General features: G+C 34.7%; 2 protein-coding genes across 4 annotated transcripts in view; one reads left to right on the forward strand and one right to left on the reverse strand.

Moving 5' to 3' along the window:
* Positions 1-13,370, forward strand: part of LOC136293949 (uncharacterized) — a 33,841-nt gene that overhangs the window by 12,645 nt on the left and 7,826 nt on the right. The window contains exon 6 of one of the 2 annotated variants that reach the window (XM_066191150.1): positions 12,014-12,224. The exons of the other annotated variant lie outside the window; for it this stretch is intronic. Within the exon in view, the coding sequence (XP_066047247.1) occupies positions 12,014-12,209 (196 nt within the window). The 3' untranslated portion in view covers positions 12,210-12,224. The remainder of the gene's footprint in view (positions 1-12,013; positions 12,225-13,370) is intronic. 2 annotated transcript variants of the gene reach the window in all.
* LOC136293950 (heparan sulfate glucosamine 3-O-sulfotransferase 1-like) overlaps positions 2,824-13,370 on the reverse strand; it is a 46,112-nt gene continuing 35,565 nt past the window's right edge. For both annotated transcript variants that reach the window (XM_066191153.1, XM_066191152.1), the window contains exon 2: positions 2,824-4,232. In XM_066191153.1, coding sequence (XP_066047250.1) covers positions 3,184-4,113 — 930 coding nt within the window. In that variant the 5' untranslated portion in view covers positions 4,114-4,232 and the 3' untranslated portion in view covers positions 2,824-3,183. The remainder of the gene's footprint in view (positions 4,233-13,370) is intronic.

Genomic DNA, 13,370 nt, shown 5'->3' on the forward strand with positions numbered 1-13,370 from the left:
AGTTTAGAGAAAAGTAATTTCTAGCTTAGTATCAGTTGTGTAAATTCATGAGATAATTTCTTCAATTGTGAACTGTCTTGTTACTAACATCTGCATACGGATTGTAAGCCTACAGGTCTTCCCCAAAAAATTGACATATTTTGAATTCCAAGTGTCAAAAACTGAGTACTTTTTATTTTACTATTACTCAAGAATGGCTCAAAGATCGTCTATTAAGTTGATCTGATTCCCTTCCTGAGCATACAGAAAGGAGGGTTTTCTTAAAAACTGTAAGAATGGAAAAGGTCAGGATGGCATAAAAGAGTATTTTTCAGACCACAAAATGAGAAACTGAAGGTTTGCAATGTAAAATTACAGTCTAACCTCTGTTTTGTAGAGGTTAAGGTGCGTGGTTTTTGACCATTTACAAAAACAAAATTTCTGATGAGAATCTTGGTTTACATAAAACCAAACCAAGCCAACTAACCTCTCACCCAGATTATATTCATATACTTATTAATGCTTAATATATTTCTCATATCAGTAAACTCTAAAACAATCATTAAATTCATTCCATCAACTCTGTTCTTCCCCAAAATGCTGAACAGGAATGAGGAGTGATAACAAATCAAATAGATATATGCATCACTAATCCATACAGCTCAGCTCTCCTTGAAATGTAAATTCCAGAGAGGGACTTGCATTTTCAAAGATGCATACAGCTTCTGCTAACTGGTGCTCCTGCATTCAGCTCATTTAAAGATTAGCTGTAAACTTCAGAGAAGAAAAACTTGATGCCTGCAAGCATAAATATAGAAAGACATTAGAATTTTCTCCCTTCCTTTTTCTTGGAAGATTATGAAATTTAATGTGGCATATAGACATCTGAGTTTTTCAACTACTAGCATCTACCTGAAACTTTTGTTAAAGTATACATTGTTTACAAATTTGCTTCTTGCAAGAAAAAAAAATAAAAAAGAGGAAAAACAGATTTTCAGAATGTATAAGAAACAGAAAGTAATATATTTTTGTCCAATATAAGCTGCATTTATGTTGCTCCCTTTGATGATGTATTTCTGAAATGAGTGGACCGAAGGAGTTTTGTTTGTCACTGAGATTGCACTGGTCAGAATGAACCAGCCATGCTAGACAATATTGGGAATCAGGATTTGAGTGTTTTCTTATCAGACAAAAGTGCTGTGCCCACAAAATAGAAAGGGTTATTCTGATACGGAATCATACTGTTAATTCAGAGTTCAGAAATTTTCTGGTTTAGCTTTTTACTTGATAAAAGACCAAAAAACTGTTACACTGCACAACTGCAATTATTACAGTTTGCCTATCCAATGTCCTTGTAGAGGTGGTAGAAGACCAGGATAAACATTCCTGTCTTTGAATCATTGAAACAAATATTTTTGTATTGCCACAGCTTCTTATTTGACATTGTATTTCTTAGTGCCTACATCTGATCAATATTAATGATTAAAAAGCCACAATCTCAGAAAAGTGGCTGAAGAAAAGAAAATTTGCACCATCTATAGAAATCAGGGATTTAGTAAATATACTTCAGGAGGGTAATTTCAGAGATTAATTATATGCTAATGAAAATAATTTGCTCTCATATATACAACATATTTTCTCTCATACATACATATACAAGTAGTAGAACAGATAAAGATTTATTATAAGATTTATTATAAGATTTATTATAAGATTTATTATATTATTTTAAAAATTTTACATTTTTTGAGAGAATATTTGATAAAAGCTATTTCCACATAATCTGAGTTTGATTCTATTCAGTTCAGATGAATACTGCTATCTGCCTAAGTAGCCCACTCATAAAGTATTAAAAGCCTAAAAACCAACCCTGCAATTCATACCTTTTAGCCAGGAAAGTGGAAGAATCCCATGGTAGGAACATACACTCCTTTAGGCTGAGCAGTGACTTAGGTAGAAGGACACAGATGCAGGACCCTCGCCAGGGTTCAGTTGGGTTTGACACTCAGAGTTGATTTTCTTCTTTGGTATTGATATGTAATAAATGTTTATGTGAAAAAGCAGAAAAATCAGCACAATACTGTTAAAAATTTTGAAAATAAAATCCCAATGCAGGGCTAAAAGTGGTTGTGGTTCTTACATATAAGCTGAGTATGTCATACTGAACATTGTGTCTGAAATATGTAATACAACAATTTTAACGTTAAGTCTATCCCATGGTCTGCATCAGAAATAGCAAAATAAAACTACACCATGCTTCAGGGGGCAAGCAAATAATATTTTTTTTTAACAAGAACTGTTGTGCCAACAGAGATATATAAACCAAAATCATGGGGAGCAATAGAATAACTAGGGAGAACAAACATAATTCATATGGTAGTACTAAGAGTTTTTCCATTCAAGAGCAAAGTCGCATAATTTATGCAATCAAATATTTGTAGAGTTGCTCATGAATCATTAATAATTTTTTGGCATTGATTTTTTAGTGTATAGAGTATCGATATTCTTGTGATATTTTAATTTTTTTACATTCAGAACTCTTACTTTAACCTTCTTCAAGCAGTTCATATTCTTACTTTGGAGGGCTTTTTGCAAATGCAAGGTAGTAAGAGTGTGGTTTAATACTCATATTACGCAGACAGGTAGCTTCTAGTTCACCTATTCAAAATTACAGGTGAAATAGATTCCTTCTATTATTAATTAACTACTTCAGCATATTAAAGATGATGATTTATTTATTTGAGCTACTATGTATGCCCCTATTTATACATACAATTTAAACTTATTTTATGAAAAATTCTATAAATCAACACCACTGTCAGGTGGGATATAAAAAATACTAACAACAAAAAATACAGAACAGTTAGAATAATACTATTTCCAGTATTTACATTTTTTACAGTTAGATGCATTTTTCCAAAACAGCAGAAATCTTGTAGAGATATATCTTAGCTAAGTCTGCTGAAGTTAATGTATTTGCATGTGAGAGAAAGATCAGAATATGACTCCCAGTAATCATACAAATACATAAAACTTATTTTTCCCAACATGACGAGTACTGTTTCAATGAGCCAACAGATGTGTTATTCCAATGAAGCATATAACTAGTATGTTAATTCTCATAATACAAGTCTTTACAGTTTAGAAAGGTATGTCTGAAAGTTTATCTCAGGCCCTTTTTAAGAAACACTGACTCCCAAGGTGTTAATGCCAGTCAAAGGAATGATTAACCATCCTGTAAAATTTTGCATTGTGCTCTCTGAAGTAAGAATACAGTTGCTCTAAAACAGTGCTGTTAACAAGAGGATGGGGACGCCCTTTGGATTCATGTAAACATCTCTCCCTCCCATCACTTCTAATGCAGTAGAATCCCTTGGTTTGGTTAAAATAAAAATTAGACGACATAATTCGGGAAGGAAGATTTAGAAATCTTTCAACTTTTTGTAATTCTGGAAGAGGGTCCTTGATCAAAGTATTGCCGTCCACTATGTGAATCTGATCCAAACTGAAATGCTTAAGCCACTTTTCCATATGGACATCATATAGACTTCTCTGAATAGCTTTGTATTTGGTATTAAGCACTCCATTCTTAATAACAATATCTTCAAAGAGTTGAACAGGCTTGTGACTTTCTACTCTGTTGTAATATACTTGGGTATAGTCAGATATAACTCTCTCAGTGGGATCTCTTAGAATTAGCAGCAGTTTGATGGAGCTATTCATGTCATGAATTCTTCCTGGGGCCTGTGGTGATGTAAAATAGCCTGGTGTTTTCTCAATTGTAATTTGATTTCCATAAGAAAATGGCATCAGATTTCTATACCAGTCTATTCCTTTCACATAATTTTCATCCCAGTCGAAAAAGTGGACCTCTGTAGCTGCCACCACAATGTTAGGATGAATATCCAACATTTCCAGCAAAGCCCTGGTCCCTCCTTTACGAACTCCTATGATGATTGTCTGAGGTATTTGTCGGCTTGTGCCAGGAGGTCTCACCTGTGCTGAATAGTGTTCACTTTTATTGCTGAATAACCCCACTTGTGACTTCAGTGTTTCCAACAGTGCCCCATTCTCAACAGGAGCACCCCGAGCATGAGTCAGCAGAAGATAAGCTGACACAAGTAGGAAGGCCATGTGGAGAGGAATAATTATTTCAAGATAATGTTTTGCTCAATTAATGAAAGAATAGGTGAGTCCCCTCTTGAGATGGTTGGCAGAAACTGTGGTAAGCACACAGCAAGCTTCTGAAGCATCTGCAAAATAAAATAAGACGAGTCAATGTTTCTAAACTCATCATCAGTTAAAAAATTCAACTCACAATTCAATTCACAAAGCTAATCTGTGATCCCAATAGGAAATTTATAGGGAAGTTGTTTCCCCTGAGTTTATTTCAGAAGGACAGAAAATTCCCATGTGTTGGGATTTTTGTCTCCTTACCATGAGTGACCAATGATGGATACTCACCTTTCAACAACTTTTATTTCCTCTAATAAAATCATTTACCTGATTTTAAATCCTGACCATTTGTTGCTTGCTTTGATTTTCCTAACTATCTTCCATATATACCACATAATTCTCTTGTTTTAAATACCGTACCCCAAATGACAACAATAATTCCAAAGATTATTTGAATGTCAAAACCTTCCCTCAAATTCCCTGGTAGAATACTATATTCCTATATAAAGAACAGACCTGGATGATGGTGCCACCATCTGGGTTCTAGTGAGCTATGAATTACACAGAAATAATTCTGCTTACTCAGATACAGAAAACAAAACACAGATATAGGCAAAGTTTTGAGAGATTTCTGCAAGGAAGCCAGTCTGCTTGAGGCTGAATAGCATCTTTTGCTTAAACCACATTATATATGGACATTTTAAGAAGTGGCAAATGTTAAATATCTTCAAAATTTGCAAAAAACTCCAGGCTCCCAGGTATGTCCATGTGCAGATGTAAGTGAAAGAAAACATCTATGTAACTGTGTTACTAACATTTGAAATCTCCTGGGTATCTCTTTTATATAATATTTGAAACAAATTGCTTACGGATCTGCCATCACAGCAAGTTATAAAAAAATTCAGATCAATGCAACACCTGCACTTGAACCACTGTGCCTAGATTGTCTGTTTTTAACTTTGAAAATCCTACAGGACAAACTCCCATTGAGACAACTCCTGAGTTTCACTTCATTTCTGAGCAATTATAGGATTTTAATATTTGTGGGATATATCCACATTCTTGTTTTCAATGTAGCATGCAGAAACAAGCTTTTTAGTACAGTGAAGCAGCAGTAATTTAAAATACAATAACTATTTTTGGAATAACTTTGAATTATGGCTCATATTTTAAAGTAGTCTTAGAAACGTTACAACCTTAGCTCCTTTTCTAGTGTTCACCATCTCTCTTTTTCTGAACATAATGGTCACAGTACTTCACCTCTTAGAAAATACAGCCAATTCCCATTTTTCATGGCACTGAGGAGCATTCAATATTTCTATTTAAAAATTATTTACTTTGAGTTTTATTTTACAGGCTTAAAGATTTTAAATTTTTGATAATAACAGTCCAGGCAATGGAACAGATTCATTAAATTTATTCTCTAAATTTTATTGAAACATTCTCCAGCTTCTTAGATATCTAGGGAATGACTCTAGTCAGCCTCAATGAGCACTCAACTCAGTTATATAGCAAATATTAACCCTAAAATTGTCATTTAAAAAATAAACTATGACCTTTAGTGAGGAAATCTGTGGAGAACATTCCTTGTTATGTTCAAGCAAGACTTAAAGGGCAGCTGCTTCTTCAAAAAGAGCACGGTTTAAACTAGGAATAGTGGGCGTATAATTACTAAATATTGGAAAAGTCTAAGTAGAATCGGTCTTGTAATGACAGACTGGAATGCTGTCCTTCAAAAACTTGCAAGGAGGTTTCATTTTAAAGATCACATTTTTTCTACTGGGAACTTCACACTGAAGTTCTATTTGAAGCTCCCAAGAGCAATGAATACGAGAATTTCTATGGTAATCACAGGAGGGAAGAATAGGTATGTTGTACCAAAATCATCTATAGTTACTAATCCTTTGGATGGCAAGTTTGGAAATGGTAACCATGCTGTTTAGTGCTGCTGAGGGTTTAAGATGCATTTTACAATAATGGCAGCTAATGTTGGTTTTGGAAAGCTCCTTAGGATGCACAGCACAAAATCTGAAGTGCCATATCCCAGATGATTCCTGGAATGCCAGCTTTCAAAGAAGGGACTGTGCTTTAATCATTTCAAGCCAATTTTTTCATAATTCACAAGGTTCCTGAAGAGTTCGGTCTGAGGAAAGGCACAGCTATGCATAAGATGGTTTCAGAAGTAGCAACATATGACAGTATGGCATCTTTCCAGACCTGTGATGCCAGCAGGCTGGGATTTGGGAGCGGGGGCCAAGGCAGCAGTTAGTCATTCTTTTAGCCTGTTCTGAAATCCCAGTGTTAGTTTGCATTCTATTCATCTTCATTGTTAAATTAAAATCGTTTCAAGGAGACTGAGGAATTGTTTTTATAAAAATCTTACCGTTCTTCTCAATTTACCTCTTTCATGATAATACAGCACATTATACATTATGAATGCACTTGCACATCTATACATTAGATTACAAGTACTTTGAACTTAGGGAAGACCAGCCTGAATGTCTGCCAAGCAAGGGATTACTTATAAATACCAAGGTGGAGACATACAGCTCATTATCTGATTTAAATTCTGGAACTCTCCCATTTTGAAACAGTTTCATGAACTGATTCTTGGCAGGTATTTTAGGCAATTTTATTTAACTTGAAAGAAAACTATTTTTAGATTTCTTGAGACTAACTAGATTAATAGCTTAAATTGAAAAAATAGAAAGGAAGAGGAGAAAAGCAGGAATTTCTCTGAAATAAACTAAAACCAGAGTTAAAAAGAAACAAATATTTGACACTGGGACTCTGGGGTAGTATAGAGAGAGATGTGCTCTTCCTAGATCTGGTGACGGGTGAAAAAAATCTCAAATTCACTTTTTAATTTTGTTTAAAAATTTCAAACACAGTAACATTATTTCATCCCTAACTAAATGGGTTTTCTAGTTTCATGCACCTTAGAATCAGGTGCAAATACTGAAACCCCAAGACTGTAAGCTTAACGAGAAAATCATACTTATCACTGAGGAAAGATTGGTCTTCCAAAATATTCTCAGATTCACTTTTGATGTGAATGAGAATCTGCTTAATTTACCATCTGAAATCAGCAGTTCTCTGCAAAACAAATTCAGACAGTAAGTAGCAGAAATGATTCTGCGTGTTCTGTGGACTGAAGTATTGTTTGAAAAATAATTTAACATAGTTATTAACCATTTTAACCATTTTTCAAATTAATTATTTGTTTTACAAATTTCTTAGAATCATTTCCAGGAAAAGCCTGGAATTCCAGGAAACTTCCAGAATCATTTCCAGGAAATACTACAGAAAAAAATCAAATTCAAAATGTGCTGTAAAACTGGATCCTAAATAGAACAAAATTGCCTTTGGGATCAATTCTATCAGAATATTTCAGCTTTGGCCTAAGATATTTGATTGATTTCAGTGAAGCTCTAAGATGTTAGATCCTGTGGTTAGGTTATAATTGCTACATAAATGTAAAGGTTTTAAAGAAGATTTATCATATATAATTGGAATGTTATTTGAATAATTTTTGTGTTGTTGCTTTTATTACTTTATGCAATTACATTTTTAGAAGATATTAACTGCTTTCTATAATGAAAACAATATATTTTACATTGGTGCACCGCACCAATGAAGAATCTCAAAGTATTCTTAGGAAACTAACCCCATGACACACGACCAGAATTACAATGCCTTATTAACATTTTTCCCTATTATTTGATAGTGTTGGTGTTGGTTAGTAACGTAAGGAACATCAACAGATATGATACTTGTTAAGCAGAAATGTAGTTCAGAAGTAAATTCATTCCTTGCAGAAAGGACTAATTAAGTAAATAATACCTTGGGCTGCTGTTTGTTTTATTTTTTAAAACCTTAGAATAGACTTGAGAACTGCTATGCTGGCTGAAAAATCATTTTAATATTACAGAAATGTACTAAAGACCCTTAACTGCTGTACTCCACTCTGAAAAAACTTCTAAATGTCTTATGATTTATCTTGCTTTGGGGTAAAGTACGAAATCTTACGGTAACCCTAAACACATTATTATTACTAATTTATAACATTATTAGTTCCTAATAATACTTCCTGTATTACACTGCCTGTAAAGCTTTTCATTGGAGAACTCTACAGCACTCTGTGTTAATGGACTACCTGCACCTTATTAAGGCAGCATTCTCACCTTACAGGAAATTGCAACTGACCAATGTATAGATCCAGTTCAGGAGTGCAAATGCTTTGGAAATTCAGGTTAATCTGATCTGCTCAAGGTCATATAGCAGGTTTATAGTCCAACCAAGAATAAAAACCCCAGGGCTTCTATTTCTCTATCCAATTCCCCTTCCAATTTCAACTTCATGCCATTCCATAGCAGCCTCTCACAACTCTTATGATAACTTATAGCTGGATTACATGCTGAACTGAAAAGCAAAGAGGTACCTCAGTGTTCCAGCATAAAAAGCATAAAACTCAAGGGGCTTTTTTGGAATAAAGCTGCTTCTTTCCACTTGCTCCTCACAAAAAAAAAAAAAAAAAAAAAAAAAAAAAAAAAAAAAAAAAAAAAAAAAAAGTCAACTACAAACTCAGGATTTTGCTGTTCCAAGGCATTTGTGCAGAAATACTTCTGTTGGTGACTGAAAACTGCAGCAAGAGGAGGTGGTCAGAGCAAGCATAACAAGCCACCATTTTTTGTCTTGATTTTTAAAAATGTAATGGGATTCAAAAAAGGGTATTGCTTTTCCTGGTTATTTCTATTAGCTATTAACTCATCCCAACACAAAGATCAGTCACTGAGAAGAGTACAATGCAAACATGTTGAGGCTTTACTGGCACACAAACTTGTAACAGCTCAATTATGTCTCTATAATAAGAACACCTCTAATGCTGACAATATAAAAAAACCAATTCCAGCCTAACTGTATTCACAACCAAAGGTCATATAAGGTGAACAGTTTCAGAAATTTTTTGAAGGACAGTCATGCTGTGATGTCAGTTAGACCTGTGTAAAGTATCCCTATATGGACTGGCTTACTTAATAAATAATTCTAAACAACAACAGTATAATTCTAAAAGTTTCTGAATATCTGAAATTAGGCCAGTGATTTTCTTTCAGTAAAACTAGAACTAGTTACATAGCTCAATAAATGTAAATCTGCACTCAGTATGGCTTATACATTTTTTAAAAACAGGCAAATGAATTATCCAGTGCACATAGGACACATTGCTTAATAGAATCCAGTACCATATATTCAAATCCAATAATGTGATGACTAATTCTATTAATTCTAAGCATTAAATATTAGAAGTAATACTATCATCAAAAACCCTCTTCATAATACCTTAATTCTGATTATAATATAGCTTGTGAAATAATGGACACTTGAAAATACTTGGCACATGTCCAATGGTTGAACAGAAAGGTATCCTCTTTAATATTAATTGGAAGGAAACACAGTTCTGCTACTTCTATCCACACATGTGAGATATGCGTAGGCAGAGTTCAGGAAACCATGAGAGCACATTTCTGAGTGTGAAAAATATTAAAAATTTTGGAAAAGTTTCCTTTGTAAAAACAATTGGGAGTCTTAATTTTATTACAAGCAGGGCAATTACTTTAGGTGTATGTTAGAATGAGATCAATCAAGTGCAATTGAATAATTTTAGAGCTGGAGCCCTAGAAGTGAGATTTGATTCAGAAGAATCCCAAATTAGCTACTCCATGAGACTAAAGACTATGTGGGAAAGGACAGTTATCGCAAAGAGATAACCCTTTATAGGGCATAAAACTTTCCTGCTACACTTTTATGCTACGCTCCATTCCCAGACTAACTGTAGTAACTAAATTACATTTGCATTGTCGCTACCGGGCTTTATCAGATTCAGGTAGGAGAGGCCACTCAGTTCCCAGGAATAGAAAGAGCTGGACATGAAGAACACTTCCAATCTGTAACCATGGAAAAATCTGCTGCCAGCTGGGGAAAGCAAGAAAGGGTAAGAGAGAGTAAAATACAACACCGGAGTTTTGTAACAGAGCTTCAAGTTGAGCTCAGTGATCTCTTTTCAACAAGGAGAAAAGGACTAAGTATGATAAGGACCACAGGCTCAAAGTCAAATAAATATTGCAGCAGTTCACATTGCTGCTAAAGAGCCTTAGGAGTCTTGTAGGCACCTAGGAATTTTGTTCACTTTCATTTTACTCAAACTATGGACATATTTTTGCTTGCAAGATGCGCTAAGAATTCCTAACTCAGCTAGTACCTAAAAACCCAGGATCCCACAGACTGTCCAGAAACGCTGCCTTGCTGCTGTAACACCTCTTCGGGTAATAAAAAAGTTTAAAGGTTTCTCTTTAAGAACCAATACAAAAATATATGTTAGCACAAAGAACGACAAAGACATTAACATTTTAAAGTCCTAATCTCAGCAGTGAATTTATTTGTGTGAGCCTTTTCCAATGAGATTGCAATTTTACAACAGTTAACAGTTACTACCTTACAGGAATAAATAAAAGGAATAAAAAAGGAAATAGCTATTTGATGAGTAGACGTAAGAGCTACAAAGCAATAGCAATTGGCTGCAGGCTTCTACCAGGTGCACAGACTATAATGGATAAAAAGGAAAGCTAAGACTTGTTAGCAGAAACTATAAGCACTATTAAATCATTGGCAGGTGATATTAGCAGATAGGAGTTTTGAAAAAAGTTTGCTTCCCTAAGGCTAGCATTACATTTCCTAATTCCCTTTTCTGATAACTCAGGATAGAAAATTGCCTGATGTTAATATGAGTGAATATGTAGCAGTACAGTAATACACAGAGTATAAACACACTAATACATTTCTGAGCTAAATAAACCTTCTACAGCTGTAGTTTACACACTTATATTTTATGATATCTTTGAAAAACATCATACTCAAGCCATCCACATAAAAGTCACTGAATTACAATTTCATAAAGATCTTTAATAAGTTTAGCCCATAAAGCCAGGTACATTCGAAGGATATTTCTAAATAGACATAAATAAAAATTCTGTTCCTATTAAGATGCAAAGAGTGGATAGTGGTCAGATTAGCACAGATGAGAAGGCAAATTTTACTTATCATATTGGCATATTTGAAATGCAATTGCATTACCATTTTGTTGAATTAAACTCACACCTCTAATTGTTAATTAAGCATCTGCTAATATAAATTGAAGTAGCAAAGATGCCATGCCAGTTTTCCAGCCAAACAAGCAGTGGTCATGTAATTATAAAGGTGCAAGATGTAACAATGTGTGGATGATAAGTAGCTTTTGTGTATATTTCTACAGTACTGCAAAAAGGTTAAACTTCAGCCTCTCTACCTCTGGTACAATTAATTGAATATTATTAATTTTCCCACACTCATTGTCACAAAGAACACCTTAATACTCACAGATGTTTAGGAAATAAAATTAGAATTTGATGCAGAAGATTTATGAGAGACCTTTCTTTTAAAGGAAAAAATTCCTCAGAGGGTCAAAGATGGCAAGAGAAGAATTCAAGTGGGATGACGACAGGTTAACTCTGTGGTACAAAACAGCAAATTCCTACAGGACATCCATGACAAATAAGTGACAAGAAAATCATTTATGCTGTTGTAAAGAGCACAGATTCCTGATACTAAAAAAATCCAAACAACCTCAAAAAAACCGCATACACAAACCCCTCCACCAAATTCTACTGCTGCCAACCAAAAAAAAACCCAACCAAAAGCCAAAGAAAAACCACAAACCTGTGCTGGTTTTAAGACATAACTGCTTCAAAGACTCCAAAAAGGAATAACCCTTCTCAGAGCTCTTCTGAGCAGCACTTGTCAATATTACATCTTTTGTTTTCAGCACGGCTCCAGTGCAGGGGAGGAGCAGTCCAGGCTCAACAGACCATGGCAGCTGCCTGGGGATGACCCTAAGACAGCCAGGAGTGACAAGTGGGGAACTGGCCTGGGGGAGGAGCCAGGCAACAGAAGTCTTTCAGGCAGGGAGGCTTCTTTATCCCCACCTTGAAATCTGTCTAACAGTGAGACAACTCAGATGAGTCTGATGAGCTAAGGTCAGTATCTGTTTCTATCCTCTTGAATAACTTTTCCAGGGCTCTGGAATTAGTCCCTGGGAAGCAGTTCTCTGATGGTGTCTGATAAGAATTGCTCTGTTGGGTCCCATAAAGCCGTTGTAAATCGTCATCATGCAAGGCATGAAACAAACTGATCCTTGCCTTGGAAATGAGTCCTGCTATCCAAAAATCACCAGGCTGGAGACCTTCTAATGTCAAATGCAAACAGTAAGAGAAGGATCCAGCTTCTTGGCTCAGGGTTACACTGTGAAGCACAGATATTAATTGAGCAGGGAATCCACCAATAATTTAAAAAAAAAAAAAAAAAAAAAAAAAAAAAAAAAAAAAAAAAAAAAGCAGCTGAAAGACCCATCAGAGTTGAAACCTTTTGGGCTTGTAAAGGATGACTGAAAAAAATTCAAGAAAAAATAACAGCTCAGGAGCGATTTTTTTTTTTTTAAAGAGTGATTACAGAGCAGAGGATATGAGAGGATATAAAGAAGCTTAAATAATGAATCAATGACGGACTTAGGGTTGAAAATTTAATTTTGAAATTTTGGGTACTGACACAGGCCCTGATAAGATACAGGTCAGACAATAACAGTCTGAGTGAGTATGAATGTTTGATAAAATAATGGGATTTACAAATCTAGAAACATACTAAATCCACACTGAGTTTAGGTATGCTGAGAGACCTGGGGCATCAAAGATTCAAAAATCATGCAGAAAGGACCCCATAGTCCATCTTTTCTTGAAGCAGATAAACAAGTACAACTTGAAGAGACTATAGAAAGCAACTGCTTAGCAATTCTTAACACTGATTAATAAATATATTAATAAAACATATAAAAATATATTAGTAAAATAAATTTATTAGTATCTCTTCCACTGGTAAACAAATCTTTGCTAATAGAGAAGGCAAATACACTGCAATACAGAACAGGCAAACATATTAGAAAAGAAGCAAATAAATAAAATGTTTCTTGAATAGAAACTCAATGCCTTCAACACATTTCCATCATCAAGCTATGTGCACATTCAGCCCAGCAGATAGCTGTAGAGATACATGAGTGAAAGCAATTTAGGGAACATTTGAAAATGCCTGATAACTGGAATACAGCACAAAAACCAGCCCCGAGTGTGACA

Source organism: Chamaea fasciata, unplaced genomic scaffold (genome assembly GCF_029207755.1).
Source record: "Chamaea fasciata isolate MVZ Bird 193981 ecotype frontalis unplaced genomic scaffold, bChaFas1.0.hap1 SCAF_9, whole genome shotgun sequence".
NCBI classification, from domain to species: domain Eukaryota; kingdom Metazoa; phylum Chordata; class Aves; order Passeriformes; family Sylviidae; genus Chamaea; species Chamaea fasciata.